Genomic DNA, 20,915 nt, shown 5'->3' with positions numbered 1-20,915 from the left:
ATATAAAAGGAAAAATCAACATTTGAATGACTGTGTGATTACTGTACTAAATACACAACTATGATGCGACATACCATTTAAGAAGCCAAGACATCTAATAAGATTTTGTCAATATTATATAAAAGATAATTTAAACCAAAAGCATTTGAATCAAGACATCACTATATAATTTATCTGTAAAACATGTTACCACATAAAAAATTCCATTCTAAAATGCTCCCCCAAACCTCAGTGTCATCTACTAATACAATCTCACAGGCTGTTCTGAGGAGGTCTTGATGATTATCAGTCTGGGTTCATTTTAACTTTTTTATTGTTGTTGTTACATGTATAAAGAACAGAGATTTATTTTTCACAGTTCAGGGGGTGATTTTCCTTTTTTAGGGTTGAGACCATGTACAAACCTCCCAACTTCAGTCCCAGGGCATTGGAAGAATGCTGAGGTCCTTCTCAGTGGAGCCAGGTTAGCCAAGTGTGAGGAGCGGGGAGAATGATGTTCTTCAATTAGAATTGTAAAAGTTTGTGTTCATTATGTTGATAATATTTTAATTAATGCTATTTTGAGAAATAAACATTACAATTTAACGACTATATAATGAGTATGTTACTATAGAATAAGCACACTTATTTCAATTAGTTTTTTCTTTTTCTCTGAAACGTGGCATATTTCTGCAACTCACTATACTAAATAATATGAAACCAATATTCTGGGCTCCACGGGTCACTGTCCCACTCCCTGAAGGAAATAATAGCTCTTCTTACAACAGCCAGCTACCTAAGCTTTTCTTGCCTCTTTAACTATTAATAATTCACCCCATGGCAACTTGAGGCAACTTTTTAAAAGATCAGATTATTTATCTCTCCATTAATCACTCTAAAGTAAAATTTTATAATGTCTTCTCATCACCCTTAGAAAAGGATTGCAAGGCAAAACATAGGACAAGTGTTATGTTGTAAGTATTATATCACTGCAGAACAAGTGTTGGATGAGACAAATTATACCAAAAGTCATTATCTAAAATTCCAATTTAATTAGGCAGCTTCTATTTTTATTAGCTAAATCTGGCACCCTAGTATAGCTGATAAAGAAAACCCCTTTTAGTGTCCTACACACCCTATCCACTCTGGCATCTGCTGGCTTTGCCCGCATCGTGTTACATCAGTCTCTACCACACTCTTCCCTATTCCTTTGTTTCACAAAATGCAAGCTGACCCATCGGTGGGTTGTGAAGTCAACTCAGGGGCCTGTCTGGTTGAGAGAGAGAGAGGGGAGAGAGAGATAGACAGAGAGAACAAAACAAAATTAAAGGAATAGAAACAAAGGTAAAAGCGCATAACATGTAGTAAGAGAATAATGCTTCATAAAACTCTAAGCTATACATGTGTAAGTGTGTGTCTCTGGTGTCTCTAGGTGTGTATTAGGTGACAATGTAAAATTAACTTTTTTACTGTGGGTCTGGGTCAAGTATTTTGAAAGCCACTGCCTAGCCACATTGCCCTTTATTAAACCAGCAAGTGCAAACCACTTTCCGGCTCCTGGACCTTTGCAAGACTTTTTCCCCTCTGCTTAGAATGATTCTCCTCTCCATAATACCTTATCCTCCTCATGTGTCTGGCTCCTTGTAATTATTAGGTTCTAAACTTAAATGGTATTGTGTCCGGAATTGGTGGGTTCTTGGTCTCACTGACTTCAAGAATGAAGCCGCGGACCCTCGTGGTGAGTGTTACAGTTCTTAAAGGCAGCATGTCTGGAGTTTATTTCTTCCTTCTGATGTTCGGATGTGTTCGGAGTTTCTTCCTTCTGGTGGGTTCGTGGTCTGGCTAGCTCAGGAGTGAAGCTGCAGACCTCTGCAGTGTTACAGCTCATAAAGGCAATGTGGACCCAAAGAGTGAGCAGCAGCAAGGTTTATTGCAAAGAGCAAACGAACAACGCTTCCACGATGTCGAAGAGAACCTCAGCTGGTTGCCACTGCTGGCAAGGGCAGCCTGCTTTTATTCTCTTATCTGGCCCCACCCACATCCTGCTGATTGGTCCATTTTACAGAGAGCTGATTGGTCCGTTTTGACAGGGTGCTGATTGTTGCATTTACAATCCCTGAGCTAGACACAAAAGTTCTCCAGGTCCCCACTAGATTAGCTAGATACAGAGTGTCCACACAAAAGTTCTCCAGGTCCCCACTAGATTAGCTAGATGCAGAGTGTCCACACAAAGTTTCTCCAAGTCCCCACCAGAGTAGCTAGATACAGAGTGTGGATTGGTGCATTCACAAACCCTGAGCTAGACACAGGGTGCTGATTGGTGTGTTTACAAACCTTGAGCTAGATACTGAGTGCCAGTTGGTGTATTTACAACCCCTTAGCTAGACATAAAGGTTCTCCAAGTCCCCACGAGACTCAGAAGCCCAGCTGGCTTCACCCAGTGGATCCCGCGCGGGGGTCGCAGGTGTAGCTGCCTGCCAGTCCTGCGCCGTGCGCCCGCACTCCTCAGCCCTTGGGTGGTCGATGGGACTGGGCGCCGTGGAGCAGGGGGTGGCGCTCGTCGCGGAGGCTCCGGCCGCGCAGGAGCCCAAGGCGGGGGAGGCTCAGGCATGGCGGGCTGCGGGTCCCGAGCCCTGCCCCGCCGGGAGGCAGCTAAGGCCCGGCGAGAAGTCGAGCACAGCAGCTGCTGGCACAGGTGCTAAGCCCCTCACTGCCGCGGCGGCGGGCTGGCCGCTCTGAGTGCCGGGCCTGCCGAGGCCACGCCCACCCGGAACTTGCGCGGGCCCGCAAGCGCCGCGCAGCCCGGGTTGCCGCCGGCGCCTCTCCCTCGGCGCCTCTCCCTCCACACCTTCCCGCAACGTGAGGGAGCCGGCTCCGGCCTTGGCCAGCCCAGAAAGGGGCTCCCACAGTGCAGCGGTGGGCTGAAGGGCTCCTCAAGCGCGGCCAGAGTGGGCGCCAAGGCGGAGGAGGCCCGGAGAGCGAGCGTGGGCTGTGAGGTCGGCCAACACGCTGTCACCTCTCAGTATCTTCTCTAAGAGGCTTACAGTAGTGGAATATGTTGAATGCTGAGGAGACTGATTCACCTTGCTCTAAAGACCTGTGGCCGACAAACATATTTAATGTAAGGTAAGTCATATACCACTCCCCACTCCACACACCACACACACAGCCCTCCAATATTATTTGAGTTCACTATTAAAGAAAAGTCGGTATTTTTCTCAGTTGGTTAATACTATTTAGAGCAAGTAATGACACCTACTTTGGAGGTATATTTTATTATTTTATTTGTTAAATGTATTAGTTACTGCAATATCCCTCAAATTTGTTAAATAATGTAACCAAAGAATTCAAATTTACTTTTTAAATTATTTCAGTTGATCTAATTATTTATATAGTTCGTTATAGTGTGTAGGTACCTGATTATTGGAATCTAAACCTTTGTGAAGTGTTCTGTTTTTAATCCACAAGAGGGATTCACATCTCTTAGGGTAAAATAATTTACAGAAATCTGCTTTGAGGCTCAGAGACAAATTCTTCTTGAATATGCTTACAAGGACTAAACAGCTCTCATTTTATCCTAAGTGATACTTTTAAAAGCCTTTGCATAATGCCACTCTTTTCCATTTATATAGACTTCTAAAAAATGAGCATGCTTGTCTTCCAGCTACTAACAACAGATGTGCTTAGCATAAAACATCAGAAGTGAATTTTGCAAACTGTAGCTAAGATCTAGTAAAATTGGAATGAAAATTTGCCTTCGAGGAAGCTATCTGCTATTTTCTTCTGCAAATTTGTTTCATATTTTCCTTAAAGATAAGGGGGAAAGGATAAGCTCTTAGTTATGTTTCTATATTAGCATTACATCTGCTTACCAACTTTAAATATTTTTTTGAAAAGTTTCAATTGGGTCCTTGTGTCAGAGACCTTCAATAAAAGATTTTTAATTCAAAAGAGTTGAAATAATCGCCTATGGCCCTTTGACTTGAAGAAGTCAGTTTTAAAATTCAGTTACCTCTGTCATAGAGTTTTCAACCATTAAGCATCTCTTTTTAATTTTTTTTTCTAAAATTTGCTCAGGATTTAAATGGAAGCAATAATGTAAACTGAAAAGCATAAGAGATTGACTCTTCTAATTTATGACAAAGAAAACTACTGCACATGCTTCTTTTAATATTTATAAGCAATTTTCTAAAATATTATATTCTAAAAGCACACTGATTTTCCTTTTAGTAGTAATTGTGAGAGGTTTTCAAGTTGCAGTCTTTGAATTTTATTCTGATTGTCGGGTATATTATATTTGTGATAATAATTGTGGGAGTATACTGTTTATTAATAGTATGTTACATTTCCATAGTATTTCAAAACTTCTGAAGCATAAATTTATTCTATTAAGTTCCAAACTATATTTTTTTCTCAAAGCTTTACAAAATGTTTTGCTTTTGAAATTTTAACACACTAAATTCCACTTTCAAACTAGGTTTTTTTGGCTTTATCTCCCCAAGACTTGAAATCTTTTCAATTAGGTTTCTTAGTTGACTTTGCTCAACTATGACATGAAACAATTAGCTTTGTATTAAATCTACTAACCATCAAAAAGCACAATGTAGATGTTTTGTAGCAGATAAAGTACTATCTTTTCTCATAGAGTAAGCCTTTATTTCAAATAAAAGTAATAAAATTATGCTTATTGCTCCCAATTTATCTTGGTATATATTTCCAGAAATACTATGCAGCCATGAAAGAAGTTGACAATAACAGTGGGCACCCCATTTTTTGTTGAACTGATTAGTTTTGTAATATAAATTGCATGAAGAGAAACCAAAAGTTTGTTCCACATTAATGCACTAATAAAATTGATTATTTGATTTGCTACTACAGAATACATTTTAAAAACTAGTCACTATTTGAAAAATTATTTCTGACTTGTGGTTGCCCAGATGTCTTGATTGCAGAACAACCCCATTCCTGAATGTAGGCATTAGGCAGCTGTTGTTTTCTTCTCAGAACTTGACAGTTGCAATAATTTAAAGCCAAGTCTTGATGCTTTGCTAAATTAGTTATTCTCTTCTCACCATATATAGTCATTGACATTTCATAACATTTGAGCATCTTGCTCACTCTTTCATTGAATGAACATGCCACTGAAATCACAACAGTGACTGAAAATTCAAGGAACTGGAATAATTTTGATGATCCTGAATTAATTTTTTAATATAGAAATTTCTATGAAAGGAAGGTAATAAATACTGCTAAAGAAATTGACCATGACATCATCACATATATCTGTTGTATTTAAATTTCAAGATTTCTTTTATAAATGGATTAAACACTATACTTTTTATATTGTTCCCAACATTTGGTCTTTGCTTGTGTATCACGCAATACATTGGGAATCTTCCAGGTGTGATTTTCATCACTTTAGCTTTTTCCTACTTCTGTGTTGCCCGAGTTACACCATTCAGCAGCAAGTAGCTGTAGTGTTAAGTTTGCATGTTAAGGCTTTCCTGGAATGTACTGAAATGTGTCCTTCAGCATGTCCAGTTTTAATACCTAACTTCTCACAAAGTGAGAATTTTGCAAAGCATCCTGAAGTCTCATGTATACTAGAATTTTAAATCTAATATTTTTGCTTATGTACATAAGATAAATTGAAGTTATTTTCTTTTTTTTTCCAAAGCCAAACTGTATCCGTCTTCATTAAAGATACTTTCCATAAACAATCATGGTATTTCAGGCAGGACGTGGGCAGACAGTCGTTAACAGTATACAGCAACTTTCAAACTCCCTTCTTCAACGGACTACCAAAAATCAGAAAGCCACTATAAAACTCAATGAAGTCTTCATCTGATGCTCTGAACAGGGAAAGTTTAGAGTGAGGGTTGACATTTCACATTTAGTGTGTTGTTTAACAACTTTTCATGAGCTGACCCTGACTTTCAGGAAGTGAAATGAAAATGGCAGAATTTATCTTAAAATCCACAATCTAGAAACGGGAACCAATGCTCTTTTGACAGGTGCCATCTCAGTGGCATCACTGGAAGTCCAGATTGGCTGACACACTGGTTACCAAGGATTGGGGGTCAGGTCCCAACAGATGGCTGGGTTTTAGGGAGTTAAGTCTCTGCTGAAAGATGGAAAGGGAGTGAGGACATAAAAATGAATTTGTTTTTCCATACCACAAGGCTTTTGTGCCAAGGTGAACGTGTGTGCAAAATCAGGGAATCTCTCCTCCTGGGAGCCAAAAAGAAGTCCCTCAAAACTAGAAGAGAAAGATGTTTTCCCTACATCAATCCAGCTTCAGAGACATTCTATTAGTTACATACGCCCCTTCCCCCTAAAATACCAATGAAGTGTTCTGTGTGCTAACAACATAGCTTAAAAAAAGTAAAACAAGATTCTGCATTTTTATAAAACTTGATCAGAATAGTATTTCAAACTGTACAGCCACCAGAAGTACACACTTAATCAAAAAGGCACACACTCCACTTGGCATCTCCAGCACCTTCAGCTTTCTGTGCCTGGTCTGTTTTGGCATCTCTCTTTTCTGCAGGCTTATTCCCCTCCTTGCCTGCATCAGCTTTTCTTTTTTTCCCTTTGGGTACCTTCTCTGTCTTCTTTGCAGGGGCCTTTTTAGGCTCAGGCTCTGGCTTTGGAGGAGCAGGTTTAGTAGACAACCTTGCGGATCTTCTTTGTGGTTCATCCTTCACCTTGACTTTATGTCCTTCAGCCTTTCTCCTGGGCATGGTGGCGGCGACAGCGGCTGGACGTAGGCACTGGGCACGGGATGCAGTGGCGCGCGGGCTTTGGTCGGTCCGGGGGTGGTTCTCGCCTCTTCTTATTCACACTGTTCCTGGAGTTATTTTCAAGATATCAGAAAGCACCTTTAGATCAATTGTCACTTTATGCCTATGGCTGAATAGAACAAATTTAAATGTAAGGAACTTGGCTTGGCTCTATTAGCTCTGCAAAGGACACTGTCTATTTGATATAACCATGATGTCCATGAGAATGTGCCTCTCAGGTCTCTAGCTGCAGGGAGCTTAACTGTCCGAGGGCCTAGCAGCAGTGCTTTGAAATTCACATAGATTCTTGCGCTGATGGACAACCTCAGGCTACTCCCAAAGATTGAGTATGGCAGGATACCAACGCAGGCCTGTTCCTGGGAGATGCAGCTGTCCTCTGATGCACAGCTTTGGCTTGAGGACTCTTCATCTGCCTTGCCTAACTGCCTAACTTGCCTCAAGTATACATGGCAGTTTGAAATGCTGCCACACTAAGTAAGTAAAATTTACCTCCCTCTTTTATTATTATTATTATTTTTTAGCAGTATCATGGTTTAATGACTCTGTAAGCATCCCTTAGCTCTCTCCCCATTTTCTCTCACAGGTTTTTCCTCTGTGAGATTTCTTTCTCATTAAATTTTATTTTGGTGCCTGCTTCTCAGAGAATCTAGAGTAATATGACAACCAATTCTTATATTCTGAAGTTTAACAAAAAACTCCATAAATGTGTAGACCGTTTATTTTCATCACAATAAAGTGCACTGTTGTTACAAAATATTTGAGAACATCAGAAATAATTTTATAAGTAATTTCAAATAATTAGGTGAATAGAGAAGCTATTATAAACTTAAAAAAGTACTCACTATATCTCGGTACCTAGAGATGTAGAGATAAAATATAGTTTATCTCCATATCACATCTATTAAAATTATCAATAGGAATAAATGACAACACTTTTAAATATTTTTGCAAGGTGATTACATTAGCATGTAATCCATAAGAGTTAAATATCAACTTATTTTATACTGAGAGTGTAAGGATAACCATATTTCAAATTTCAAGATTGTAATGATATATTCATGTATTTTTCTTTTCCCACTAGAAATCTAGACTAACACTAGACTATAAATTCCCCATTACTCTTGATTTCCTTGAGGATACAGACCATGATTATTTTACTTTGCATTTCAAGTACTAGTAAAGACCAAATTCAGAGTAAGTGCATAATGAAAGTTCTCACACCTTCCTACTCAAATTTTTGTCCAGGGGCCAGGATTATTGGCATCACTGGAAAGTTATTGGAAATTCAGGATCTAAGATTACCTACAGGACTACTGGTTCCAAATTGGCACTTTATCAAGATCTCTAAATGGTTCATGTACACATTAAAGTGTAGGATGAAGTGATACAGAACCCTTGTCTAACCTTTCTATTTCTTCTTTCCTAAGATAATCTCGGCTTTAATCAAATAGTCTTCTCTGCCTCATAGCCATTTATTCTGGGAAAACATTTATTTAGAAGAGAAGCCATATTTGTCTAAACTGGTGATGGCATAATTCTGTTTGAAATAGACTTGTTTGGCCAGGCGTGGTGGCTCACTCCTGTAATTGCAGCACTTTGGGAGGCCGAGGCGGGCAGATCACGAGGTCAGGAGATCGAGACCATCCTGGCTAACACGGTGAAACCCATCTCTACTAAAACTACAAAAAATTAGCCGGGCATGGTTGCGGGCACCCGTAGTCCCAGCTAATCGGGAGGCTGAGGCAGGAGAATGGCGTGAACCCGGGAGGAGGAGCTTGCATTGAGCCGAGATCGCGCCATTGCACTCCAGCCTGGGTGACAGAGCGAGACACCGTCTCAAAAAAAAAAAAAAAAAAAAAAAAAAAATTTGATTTGTTTATTCGTAAGTCAGTGAGTTAAAAGGGAAAATCTGCTGGAAGGAGAACTTCTGGCAAAGGTGTTATGATTTCAATAAGAATAAAAACCCTTTTCTTATCTCTGGATGTTGTTGTATATTGGACCTTTAAAAGACTCTCAAGAAGTATCTTAGCTTTTTTCTACTTGTCTGATAATGAAGCCCAAAGAAGAAGGAAGATGGAACCATGAAAAACAAAAGACAAATGGAAACAGAGCCCTGACCTATTGTAACTGTCGCCGCATTGGTGGAATTCTTGTTATATGAGATAAAACAAAGAAACAAATTGAAACAAAGCAACAATACAAACTTACATGTTTAAGTAAACTAAAATTGAAACTATTCATTAAAAAAAAAATTTTTTTTAAATGTTGCAGCTGAGGGGATTCTATCCCGTACAAGTTTTGAAAGAATAAGTGAATGACAGGAAATGAAAATACAAGTTCTGTTGCTGGGTAGGGAAAGAAAATAACCATCATTAGTTTTATAGTCATGGTTGCATATTTTTCTCTGCTCAAGTGTTTGTTTTATATTTATTTTTCTGTATTAAAATTCACCACAGTTCTTTTTCCTACAAATACATATTACTTCTAAATAAAATCAAATATTCTGTCATAAGAAAAAAAATTGAACATATTTATCATTGAAATGTTTGGACAATTCAATGAGAAAACAAAAGCAGTTAAGTTCGTTATTTATCTTAGAACAATGGCTATCCTAAATAATATTTTACTTTTTAACCAGAAATATTTATATCAGTTAAATAGTCTAAGAAGCCTTCTTTACTCATATAGATATGTGCCTCTTGAATTATCTTTATACATGGGTACAATGGTGAGATGAATTTCATGTACTTTTAAGAAGTAATATAGGATAGAATTTGAGACATTATCATCATTGTCGTTATTATTTTTATGTTAGTTGGCCTTTATTGTGTACATTTAACACTAGGCACTATTCTACATGCTTTACAAGGGTTAACATATTTAAACCTTACAACAGCTTTATGAGCCCGGTACACAACAATTATTGTCTCCATTTTTTGGATTAAGATGTCTCAACTTTGACACTGCTGATATTTTGGGCTGGATAATTATTTACTGTGGGAGGTGCTACTGTGTACTGTAGGATGTTTAGCAGCATTACTTGCCTCTGCCTTCTAGATGGGTTGAAAACCACTTTTACAGATTAGGAGAATCAAGCATTGAAAGTATGCAACCCAAATTTCCCATTAGGACTACTGCAGTCATTCCCTCAGCTGCTGTATGTTTTGGAGCCATCAGATGAGTTTGTCCTTGGGAATTGTTTACATATGACCTATCACAGAGTTATACATATAATAAGTGGTAGAGTCAGGATCCAATCTCATGCTGGATCAGGTTTCCATGCTCTTAGCCATTATGCCATGTTGCCTGTCTTATACCTATCATTAATGGAAAGAAGACAGCAAGTGGAAATGAAAAGCTATTCGTTTTATTCTTGTCATTTCCTCTGCCTAAAATGCCTTGACTTCCCTACATGTGTTTGATTGATCCCATTCATTAACCTATCCTTGTCTCATCTTATATATGCCAGTTGAGATTTCCTGTTATCTGTAGGCTGTTTTACCTACTACCAAGCCAAGCAGAATATCAGGATATCTTACTTCATAAATCAGGGAGGGTTAGAGATAGATATAGCTGCTCCTTGCCTGAATGTCGATGCCCTGAATTTTGAACTCTGTGATGTTTCACCCCAGATGAGAAATTTATCCGTTAACCTTTCCTTTAATTTCAAAAGCTTCCCTTTCTCCTTCCTCTAAACAAAATGCTCATCTTCCCTATCTTTAAAGTTCACATACATAAACGTAAAATAAATGAACAGAAACACTAAAAATCATTGAGTTTCCTTCTCTTTAAAAAATATCTTCTTTCTCTTCCTCTGTTTATCATCACACTTGGTGAACATGTTGCCAATGATTGTTATACTATGTAGGTCCTGGTCATCCCATTAAAATCTGACTTCTTCCTTATTTTCACTTTTTAGGAACAGTGTTTGTCATTGGAAACCAAAACCTTATTGACTTCTTTCCAGTTCAATTACTTTGCCAACCCTCTAAGAATGTGATAAGGATGGACAAACACTCCATTTTGACACTCTCATCTTCCATGGCCTATGAGATTCCAGTCTCTCCTTTTAATCTGACTTAGCTGAATGCTTTTTAAAATAAGCCTATTTTTCACTATTTTCTCTGTGCATTGAGGATATTAGTGTGGACAGCTTGTGTTCTTATGCCAGGTCTTCATCTTGAGCCATCTCTTCTAAACTGCCATGGCTGAAACAACCATACATATTCATGTGACTTCAGAAATCTGTATTTTTTTAGATTCAGCTCTACTTTTGAGTTCTACAAGAAGCTAACAGTTCTACAATAAGCTTCCCCTAAAAATCAAACACTGAATTAAATGCTCTAAGAATATCAAATAACTTAATTCACACAGCAATTCTATAAGGTAGGTACAGTTATTCTCTCTGTACTTCCAGGGCCAATCAGAGTGACTATCATGTGGCAGTTTTTGAATGATAATGCCTGAATTAAATGATTCTCACCTAAATCATCTTTACAGCAATATCTTCAGAGACCATCTTCCATTAAAATACCACCACAAGGACATTAAGCAGAGTGCTATTCCAGAATAAAAAGCCTGCACTTGTGAACTTCTATGCCTTTGCATATGCTCTTGCCTTGGCTTGGAATGCCACTGTTTGTTAACAATCCAGTTATTTTTTAAGATCCACATTGTTTCTGTGATGTTTTCCCCTAAATTCCATTTTCTTTCATCACCACCCTTTCCATATTTGCTAAAGAGAGTTATTCTTTTCAGTCTGTCCTATCTCCAAATTTCTGTATGTATATGTATGTATATATATATTTTTTACTTTAAGTTCTGGGATACAAGTGCAAAACATGCAGGTTTGTTACATGGGTATACATGTGCCATGGTGGTTTGCTGCACCTATCAACCCGTCATCTAGGTTTTAAGCCCAGCATGCATTAGGTATTAGTCCTAATGCTCTCTCTCCCCTTGCCCCCGTCCCCCACGACAGGCCCCAGTGTGTGATGTTCCCCTCCCTGTGTCTTTGTGTTCTCTCCCACTTATGAGTGAGAACATTATTGTTCAACTCCCACTTATGAGTGAGAATATTCGGTGTTTGGTTTTTTGTTCCTGTGTTAGTTTGCTGAGAATGATGGCTTCCAGCTTCATGGTATATGTATTTATAAAAGCATGCTTAAGTTCTGTTTTGAATTGTGTCTTCTTTAATCCTTTCTTCAACTCTGCACAGTTTTCATGTAGCATGTTTTTAGCATGAAGTAAATATTCAACTAAATATTATTTCAATTGAATTAAAATCAAATAATTATCTAAAGCAAATACCTACTTTTATGTGTCTTATTGTTCTATGTGTATATATTCTCTGTGCATTGAGGTACCTCTGTTACCAGTTTGTAATCTGATTTATCAGCGTCCATCAGTTAGACATAGTACTTGTAGAATAAATATATGAATGAATGACCCACATCGTTCCGAATGTATAAGGTGTTGATTTTATTATTCAATGATTATTTTATATTAAACATTTAATTATTGAATTAGTTAAAGTGGAGTCTGAGTAGGAAACCTGAACCCAGAGGTACAAGCGTAAAGGTATTAAAGGCTTATTTAAACATTCAACTCACTATCTATTAATTGAAGGATTTTAAATTACTAGTGAATATCATAAATAGTCATTGTCATGTGTAATAGGGCTAGCGTTCAGATACTACAAAATTCAGTCTTTATTTAACAGGATTCAACCTTTACATGGAAAGATTCCTGCTTTTGATTAAGAATGAATTCAAGCATTATTCAGAGACAATTATGTGAAGCCTACGTATAACTCATCTGTATGTCCTTTTGGAATGCAAGAGCTTGAAGTAAAATCTTGAAATAAATAATAGGAGCAGAATTCCCAAATGATAGATACCTTAGTATCATAATAAGTGGAGTTCTATTAAGAAGGAATTAGAAAATATGCAAATTTCTTCACATCTATGCATACTTTTAAAAGTCTTAATAAAATTAGATATTTAAATCGGAGTAAGAAAATTTTAATTTCTAGTAAGGGGAAGAAGATATATAACAACATTTTTGTCTATAATATGGTCTATAATGGAATTACAAAGAACATTTATAAATATTTTATAAAATTAGAAAATATACTTACTTAGAAGTTTATAATTATTTGTAGTATACTGCAATAGTATTTGTAGATTTCTTCTTAAAGATATTGTGAAAAAGGGATCACAAGTTTGCCAAAGAGAGACATTGCAAAAGGATATTTACCATGTTTATTTAAACATAGTGTAGGATAAGGTGACCTGGTCTTCTGCTTTTTAAGGACAAATTCTTGGTACAGTTCAACAGTATCAAGTTGATCCAGCTTGAAAAGGCTATCTCATGTTGATTAAAATCAAAGGTGACATATATAAGTTACAATGCCAATTAATTTTCTTACAATAGAAATATAACTGCCATAGCACATTTCCTTTAGGCAAGCTGCATGAGAAAACCACTATCAGAAGATTGCTGGCTGAATACGGAACCAGAGCTGGTGTTAGAGAGGCTGGGATATAGCTGAGCAGTAGTTATAGCATTTGAATATTTAATGCCTACAGGCTAAAACACCAAATATGTCCATTTTCTCAATAGATTTACTTTTTATTCCATATGAGGGGTTCAGTTATTGGTTCAAGGCAATCTCTTCCTTGGTTAATGATGGATGACTGCTGCCAAAATGCCTCCTTTTTTCTTTGTATACCTTTCTGACAATTTTTTTTCCAGCTGGCACATTTTTAAACTTAGCAGGTAATTTATTGATCCATTTACTGTCAAGTTCCTCTTGCTGGCAAGTGATTCTGTTCTCATATATTTGAGTATCTCTGATCTTACATGTGCTTGTTGAATTTAGAATTTAACTGCCAAAGTGAAATCTTATTCTCATGTCCCACGTCTTGGTGGAGACATTTTTGCCCTCTCCATGCCCTCATGAAGCCAATGAAAGCATAAAATTAGATTTATAGGAACACACACACACACACATACACAATACTCTTATTATTATTGTAGGCTGCATTTCTACTGCTATCATTTTGTAGACCAATGATGGTTAATGAGATACTATTTCAAAAATTTCCCCAGTTTCTGTTTCAGATAATTACTTTTATTTGGCAATATGGAAAATCTTTATTTGATGTTGGCATTACATTTGAACTGTTACTTACATATAAAAGTACTCAATGACATTTACAAGGTGACTCTGTCTGTGGCAATTAAGTGGTTGATTAAAAATAACATTCTTACATTCAACCAAATATTAAATTATTTGAATAAAATACTATAAATGAATTCAGAAATAAATTGTAATTGGTTTACCTTGTATTTCAACAAATTGTTGAGCAGTTCAGTCATTTTGAAATACATCTCAATGTTGATCTTTATACCCTACATATCTCTAAATAGAAATTCTGAAGGAATATATTCACAGTAGGCAGAGTCTCTTGAGAATTAAAACTCTGTCAGTCAAGCTGCATATAAGGCTGACATTAAATGTATGCATGCGTCCCTTTTTCTTGCGTTATATTAATTTGCTTTTTAAAAAACAATTATGTTGTGCTTTATGTTTGGGACTTGTATTTTCAGTCTTTAGTGAAACTAATTCTGAAACACAAAAATAATTTTCCTAAAATAAGCAAAAATAATATTTGAAACTCAATTAAAATAATTTTTGTGGGAGAACTAAGATGCAAATAAGCAATACATCTAACTTGTTACTATTTCTGATCAACAAACTTATTGAGTTTGCATTTAAAGATAAAAATGAGTTTTAATTTTTACTTTATTGGCTTTGTGATATAAACAGGTCACTAACGCTTCACTCTCATAATTTAAGAGGAGAAACAGATATTAAAACTCAAAGGCATAAATGTCTTATGACTTTCATTGGGTTTAAATAAGTATGGGGCTAGCATTATTCTATGAGTTGCAGAATATAAGAAGTCTTGAATTTAAGAGTCTATCTTTAGAACTCAACCAAAGATGCATGTGCACATGCATATGTGTGTGTGTGTGTGTGTGTGTGTGTGTATAATATTATTAACTCTATTAAAGCAGTGTGGCCGTACGGAATATGAGAAAGTGTTTCCTGGCAACCATGTTGAAAGAGACAGAACTCTATGAATATTTGGGCCCTTGATAAAAATCAAGAGTGGATTTGGACCATTATGTTACTCATGTGTCTGGTCTCTAGAAGGTTCTTGATTACATCCCCTTTGTTTCCCTATAAATAGCTGTTTCTATTTCTAAAGCTATTTTAAAACATAATTCTATTTTCTTATACATGTAGCTCTACTTATCTTTATTCCTAGTTTTTATCTTGTAAATTAATTCTGCTGCTGTGCATTTGACCTCAAATTTTGCTTGTATTCTCTGATCAAACATTATGATGTGTGTGTCTGTGTTGGTGTTTGTGTGTGCATGTGTGTGTGTGAGAGAGAAAGAAGGTAATATTCTTGCTCTTAAACTTTTATCTGTATTTAATTAACTGTGTTAATATTTCACAGAATATTTGAATTTCTGGTAACTTAAAAGTTAAGTTAAACCTGGTAGGATGAATACTTCATTAATTTATCTTAAAATATTTTCCTTGTTTTCAATTATAATTTTATAAATGCACTTAACTTTTAAATAAGTTTGTTAGGAAACACACTGTGTTCCCTAGAAATGAGAAGTCAATATTTTGGACAAAGTGAGGTTTGTTTGACAGGTGACTAGCTTTTTAAATTGGGAGATCTGATATAAAATCAAAACACAACCTAAAAGTTCAAACTACTACTTGGTTTTCTTCAGAGTATCTCAGTTGAGATAATATCAATGAAGTGCAGTCGGGAATTTGCATTCCTATTACAATTGTAATTATTGCAGGAATTTGTACTAACTACTATGAAAAAAATTAATTAATAGAAAATAATTGCTATGTTCAAACAAGATTTCTACATCTTAGTATTTTTTATTTATTAAATCTACTGCATGGGGAAAACTCTTCAAACAATTTCCCACAGGACTTTGGAAACTCTTGCCATGGTTTCTACACTTAGGAAGGTCAGATGACTAGAAGTAGTTTTATTAAGCTATTTAGCAAGTTAAAAGATAAACCAGTTATAAATAATTTTTCATTAAGTTTTTTCCTAAGGAAATGTATGGAAAGTTCTAACACTGGTGGGAGTTTACTGTGTTTATTTAAGTTCTGTAAATTTGTTAGCAGTGTTTTATATAAGTACAAAACAATGTATTTTAAGAATGTTCAAAATATGTTTTTGATTAATATAGTTAATAAACATTTATAAAGCACCTACTATATAACAGCCATTGTTCTAAGTGCTGGGGATATTCTTGAAAAGTGAGTTAGGTAATAAATAATAATTACAAATATGTCAGTTAATAAAAGTACTCTGAAGAAAAGTAGAGCAAGGTGAGATGGTAAAGAGTGAACACTTGGACACAGGAAGGGGAACACAACACACTGGGGCCCGTTGTGGGGTGGGGGGAGGGGGGAGGGATAGCATTAGGAGTTATACCTAATGTAAATGACAAGTTGATGAGTGCAACACACCAACATGGCACATGTATACATATGTAACAAACCTGCATGTTGTGCACATGTACCCTAGAACTTAAAGTATAATAAAAAATAAAAAAAATAAAAAGAGTGAAAAGTTGTTGGAGAGAGACAGAAGGAGCTATGCTAGATGGAATTGTGAGGGAAGTCCTGATAATTGAGGCAGGAGATAAAGGAAGTAAGCAAGGCATCCTCTACTCTCATGGAGAGTAATTGTACTTGATGGGTCTCAGACAGAGGCAATTATAAGAGGGAGACTCTGGGGCGGTTGACCTACACTTGAGATGTTTTTTACAAGAATTTACCTTTAATTCTGGCCATGATCACTTTATTCTGCTTAACTTTGTTGAGGATCTCAGTCTGCAAATGCAATTGAAAAAAAAATTACTCAGAGTATCTTGAAGAAAAATGGACTTTATTTAGCTCTAAAATTTAAAGAAATATAGTGTCCAAACTCATTGTACCCTCACTTAAGGAACATATGTGTAACATATCTAGTTACACATATGCCTGTTCTAAGTTACTTATTTGAAGAGAATGTCAGCTTGAATGTGAAGGGGTTTTGCTGTATGAGGAAAGGAAATAAGGATTACAAAACAGCCTAGGTCTTGTCTTAGAGTAAACACTCCATAATTGTAAATTGTTATTACCTTTATTATTACTATTATTAAGAAATTGGGGTTTCACATGAATAATAGAGATGAGTGGGAAAATAAAACTGTCAATATAGTGAACAAATAATGAATTGACTAATTTTTAATCACAGTCAAACTGGATTTCTAAATCTTAAAAATCTACCAAAGAAGACGTGTTATTTCTTACCTTTGGTGGAATTTTCCAATGCATGATAACCACTGCCTTATGTAAATTCAATAGATCCATATCGTCCATGAGAAAACCAAAGCAAGCTCTCTCTGACATATTTTTTATTAAAACTATAGATACTTAATTTTCAACCTATCTGTTTTCTTTGCTCCTGCATTAACTTGCTGGATGACCATGATTTTCCTGCTCCCCAAACCTCAGGGGTATTGTAGGTTTCACCATTGGAGGCCAGCACTCTGTTTTTAATTCAAAGGGGGCAAGGGATGACAAATATTTCATCCCTGCACCCTCCCCTACTCTCCACCTATTGAAGTTACCTAGTTGCTTATCTAATGCAAAACCCTAGCCACTGTGTTCAGGCCTTAGTAACTGCCACTGTATATCTACATGTGAAGGGACTGAAATTTCAGACAAGGAAGCTATCCAAGGAGAGGCTGCTATAGCACTCTCAGTGCAGACCCTGATCCTCAGAGGTGGACTGAGAAGCCTTGAAACTAGAGATGGCTACCAAGGAGACAGGTCACAGGACTCGGTCCCCAACCCTTTTCCTGTAACTACGTAGAAGATTGGCACTATGAGCTATCAGACAGAGACAAAAACTAAAAATCATAGCTTTGGGTGGCTAGAAGCCCGAAACAAACAAACAAACAAACAGACAAAGTTTAAAAAATATTTCAAAAAACAAGATACAAAGGGAAGAAGTAAAAAATACATACAAATATCTTATTAAATTAAAATAAAGGTCCAAAATCTTACCCAACTAGAAATTCAAAGTTTATTTGTAAAAATTACATAACAAAAGAGTTAAAAGGGCACCGATTGGATTTTGTATGTCTACAACACAGGTTCTAATACAACTTTAACATTTGCTAAAAGACACCAATTGAACTCACAGAGCTTCATAGACCTAATACTGGGTCTCAAATATAGTTATACCAAGGTATGCTGCTAAATTTACACAAAATGTCCTCCCTAATTTTAGCAAAATAACTAAATATAAAATAGTGGAAAAATAGGTATGCTTCATTTTAACTATCCTCTTGTCTAATTTTCCCATTGTTATAGTACTCATTACCCCAAACTATTTCATGGTGGGCATAGATACACTGATGCAATGAGCAAAAAATGAAAAATACACTTTTGGCCCTTGCAAATTGGCTGGATGAAATGGAATCCCATAAATCCCCAGTTAAAATAGTTAAAATGGTCCAATGTAAGTTAAAACAGGGCCCTGAAGGATTAAAACTTACTACGTAAGACCTAACTAGAGGTAATTGTGCCCACTGCTTCTTTGTTTAATAGCCCAATTATACCTTTTATTAAACCTGGAAAAAATAAATGCACCCCAAGGTGAATTATTGTAGAGGCTTTAGTAACTCATTCTTGTGCCTCTTAATAGGTCTTTGAACAACCTATGATAGCTATAAGTTACCCATAGGCTTCTGATAGCAAAATATTGCCCTTCTTGGCTCCAGCCTGTATATCATTAGAAAGAAAATTACTGGCTGCTTTCTGTATTCTTCTGGAAATAGAGCCTTTCATGTATCCCGAGTCTGTGACTCTTCATATCCAGCTGCCCATTATGCCTTCAGCAATGAAAGTAACACACCACAAGCTCTACACAGCTACTGAGGCCCCCTCGATACAAGGTGGAGCCAAACCTGGGCCCCTCTGGTATATTCCACCTGTAGGAGGGGATGACCTCTCTGTCCTCAGTCTGTTGCCAGGTGCATTAGACAGGGTGCTGGGAGAGGTCATCCCCCATAAAGGCCCCTTGGTTACCTGTACCTCGGACTCCCTTGGAATTAACTGAATGAAAAGCCGTAGGAATTGTAGGCTGTACAGATGTTATTTCCAGCATCATTGGTGAAAGAGGTGAGTGGCATATTGCTGCTTTCTATCTCTTAACTAGGATGTCTCTGATAAAGGACTGGACGCAAGTGACCAGACTTCAGATAGTCATTGTAGGACTGGATGTACTGATCACCAAATACCTCATGTGCACATTTTTAGAAACTCTTGGGCCATTGCCTAAGACTTGTCCCCTTTATGGAAATCTCTTGTCTTACAGAAACCCAAAATATAAATCAAGATCACACATATCACTACATATACTAAAGCCACAACACAAGGTCTCACCAGGACACTCTTTATTCCCTTTAGAGTTGGAGACATTACCGATCATGACCAAGACACATATTTCCCTTCTCAAAGTACACAGTGCTGGGCTTTTGAAAGACTTTCACTAAAACTTTCATTTCCCTGATAGGTCCCAGGCAGCTGGTTTAGTTGATAGTCCAATTGATCTCCTCAAATGATGTCTATTTAAATTATGAAATGGTAAGTGGAGATATAAATGGGTCTTTGTTTTGCCCCAGGTCTTCGTCTTTCTTAAGACCCCTTAGCCAACAAATACCTCACACCAACTCAAAACAAACAAACAACAACAACAACAACAAACCTCAAAAAACCTTTTCATGTCTTTTTAATATATTTAAAATAGAATATGTGTAACTTCCATGTAAAGACTCTTTACATACTAGGCCCTTTAATAATGCCTCCCCATATCTTATGAGTTTTTAATCCTACCCTCTTCCCATAAGTGCTGGAGGCCAAATAAAGGGCACATATTCTTCCAGACCTCATTAATCACAAATTATCTCATGTGCTAGGAACCTGCTCATTTGTTAGGGGAATCATTTGAGGCTGCATTTCTACCACCCAAATAATCTTCAATATTCAGGTTAAGAAGAGGATAATTAATCTGGACTGTCCCTCTGATGGTCTAATTTAATTTAGTAAATTGAAATTAGTATTGCAGTGATATAGTTTGGCTATTTGTTTCTGCTCAAATCTGTTGTTGAACTGTAATCTTTAATGCTAAAGGTGGGGCCTGGTGGGAGGTGTTTGGATCATGGTCCCTCATGGCTTGCTGCTGTCTTCATGGTAGTAAGTTCTTGAGAGATCTGGTCATTTAAAAGTGTGTGGCACCTCCCTTCCCACACCCTCTCTTGTTTGTTCCTGTTTTTGCTGTGTGATGTGCCTGCTCCCCATTCACCTTCTGCCGTGAGTGTAAGCCTCTTGAGCCTCCCTAGAAACCAAACATATGCAAGCACCTTGCTTCCTGTAAAGCCTGCATGCAGAACTTGTGAGGCAATTAAATCTCTCTCTCTCTTTTATTTATTTATTTATTTTTATTTTTTGAGATGGAGTCTTGCTCTGCTGGAGCAAGGCTGGAGTGCAATGGTGCGATCTTGGCTCACTGATATCTCCACCTCCAAGGTTCAAGCAATTCTCCTGCCTCAGCCTCCTGAGTAGCCGGGATTACAGGCAAGTGCCATCATGCCCAGATAATTTTTGTATTTTTAGTAGAGGTGGGGTTTCACCATGTTGGCCAGGCTGGTCTCGAACTTCTGACCTCAGGTGATCTGCCTGCCTAGGCCTCCCGAACTGTGGGATTACAGGCATGAGCCACTGTGCCCGACCTTCTCTCTGTGTTTTTTTTTTTTTTTTAAATAAATTACCCAGTTTCAGGTATTTATTTATAGCAATGTGAGAATGGCCTGGGCTGGGCATGCACGGTGGCTCATGCGTGTAATCCCAACACTTTGGGAGGCCGAGGCAGGTGGATCACTTGAGGACAGGAGTTTGAGACCAGCCTAACCAACATGGAGAAACCCCGTCTCTACTAAAAATGCAAAAATTAGCTAGGCGTGGTG

The 20,915-nt window shown here is 37.1% G+C and overlaps 1 protein-coding gene across 1 annotated transcript; it reads right to left on the bottom strand.

Annotated features, from left to right (window-relative positions):
• Positions 1–6,440: 6,440 nt before the first annotated feature.
• Positions 6,441–6,722, bottom strand: LOC117981249 (non-histone chromosomal protein HMG-17-like). Its single transcript, XM_034965464.1, has one exon. The coding sequence runs from the start codon at positions 6,720–6,722 to the stop codon at positions 6,441–6,443; it is 282 nt and encodes a 93-aa protein (XP_034821355.1).
• Between the last annotated feature and the right edge of the window lie 14,193 nt (positions 6,723–20,915).

The sequence above is a fragment of the Pan paniscus genome, chromosome 6 (assembly GCF_029289425.2).
Source record: "Pan paniscus chromosome 6, NHGRI_mPanPan1-v2.0_pri, whole genome shotgun sequence".
In the NCBI taxonomy this organism is placed as follows: domain Eukaryota; kingdom Metazoa; phylum Chordata; class Mammalia; order Primates; family Hominidae; genus Pan; species Pan paniscus.
Note: the sequence above shows the minus strand (reverse complement) of the source record. Positions and strands in the feature narration are given on the sequence as shown.

What these genes read in the sequence shown, in the direction of transcription:
- LOC117981249 (XM_034965464.1), bottom strand. Translation starts at nt 6,722, where the DNA reads ATGCCCAGGAGAAAGGCTGAAGGACATAAAGTCAAGGTGAAGGATGAA.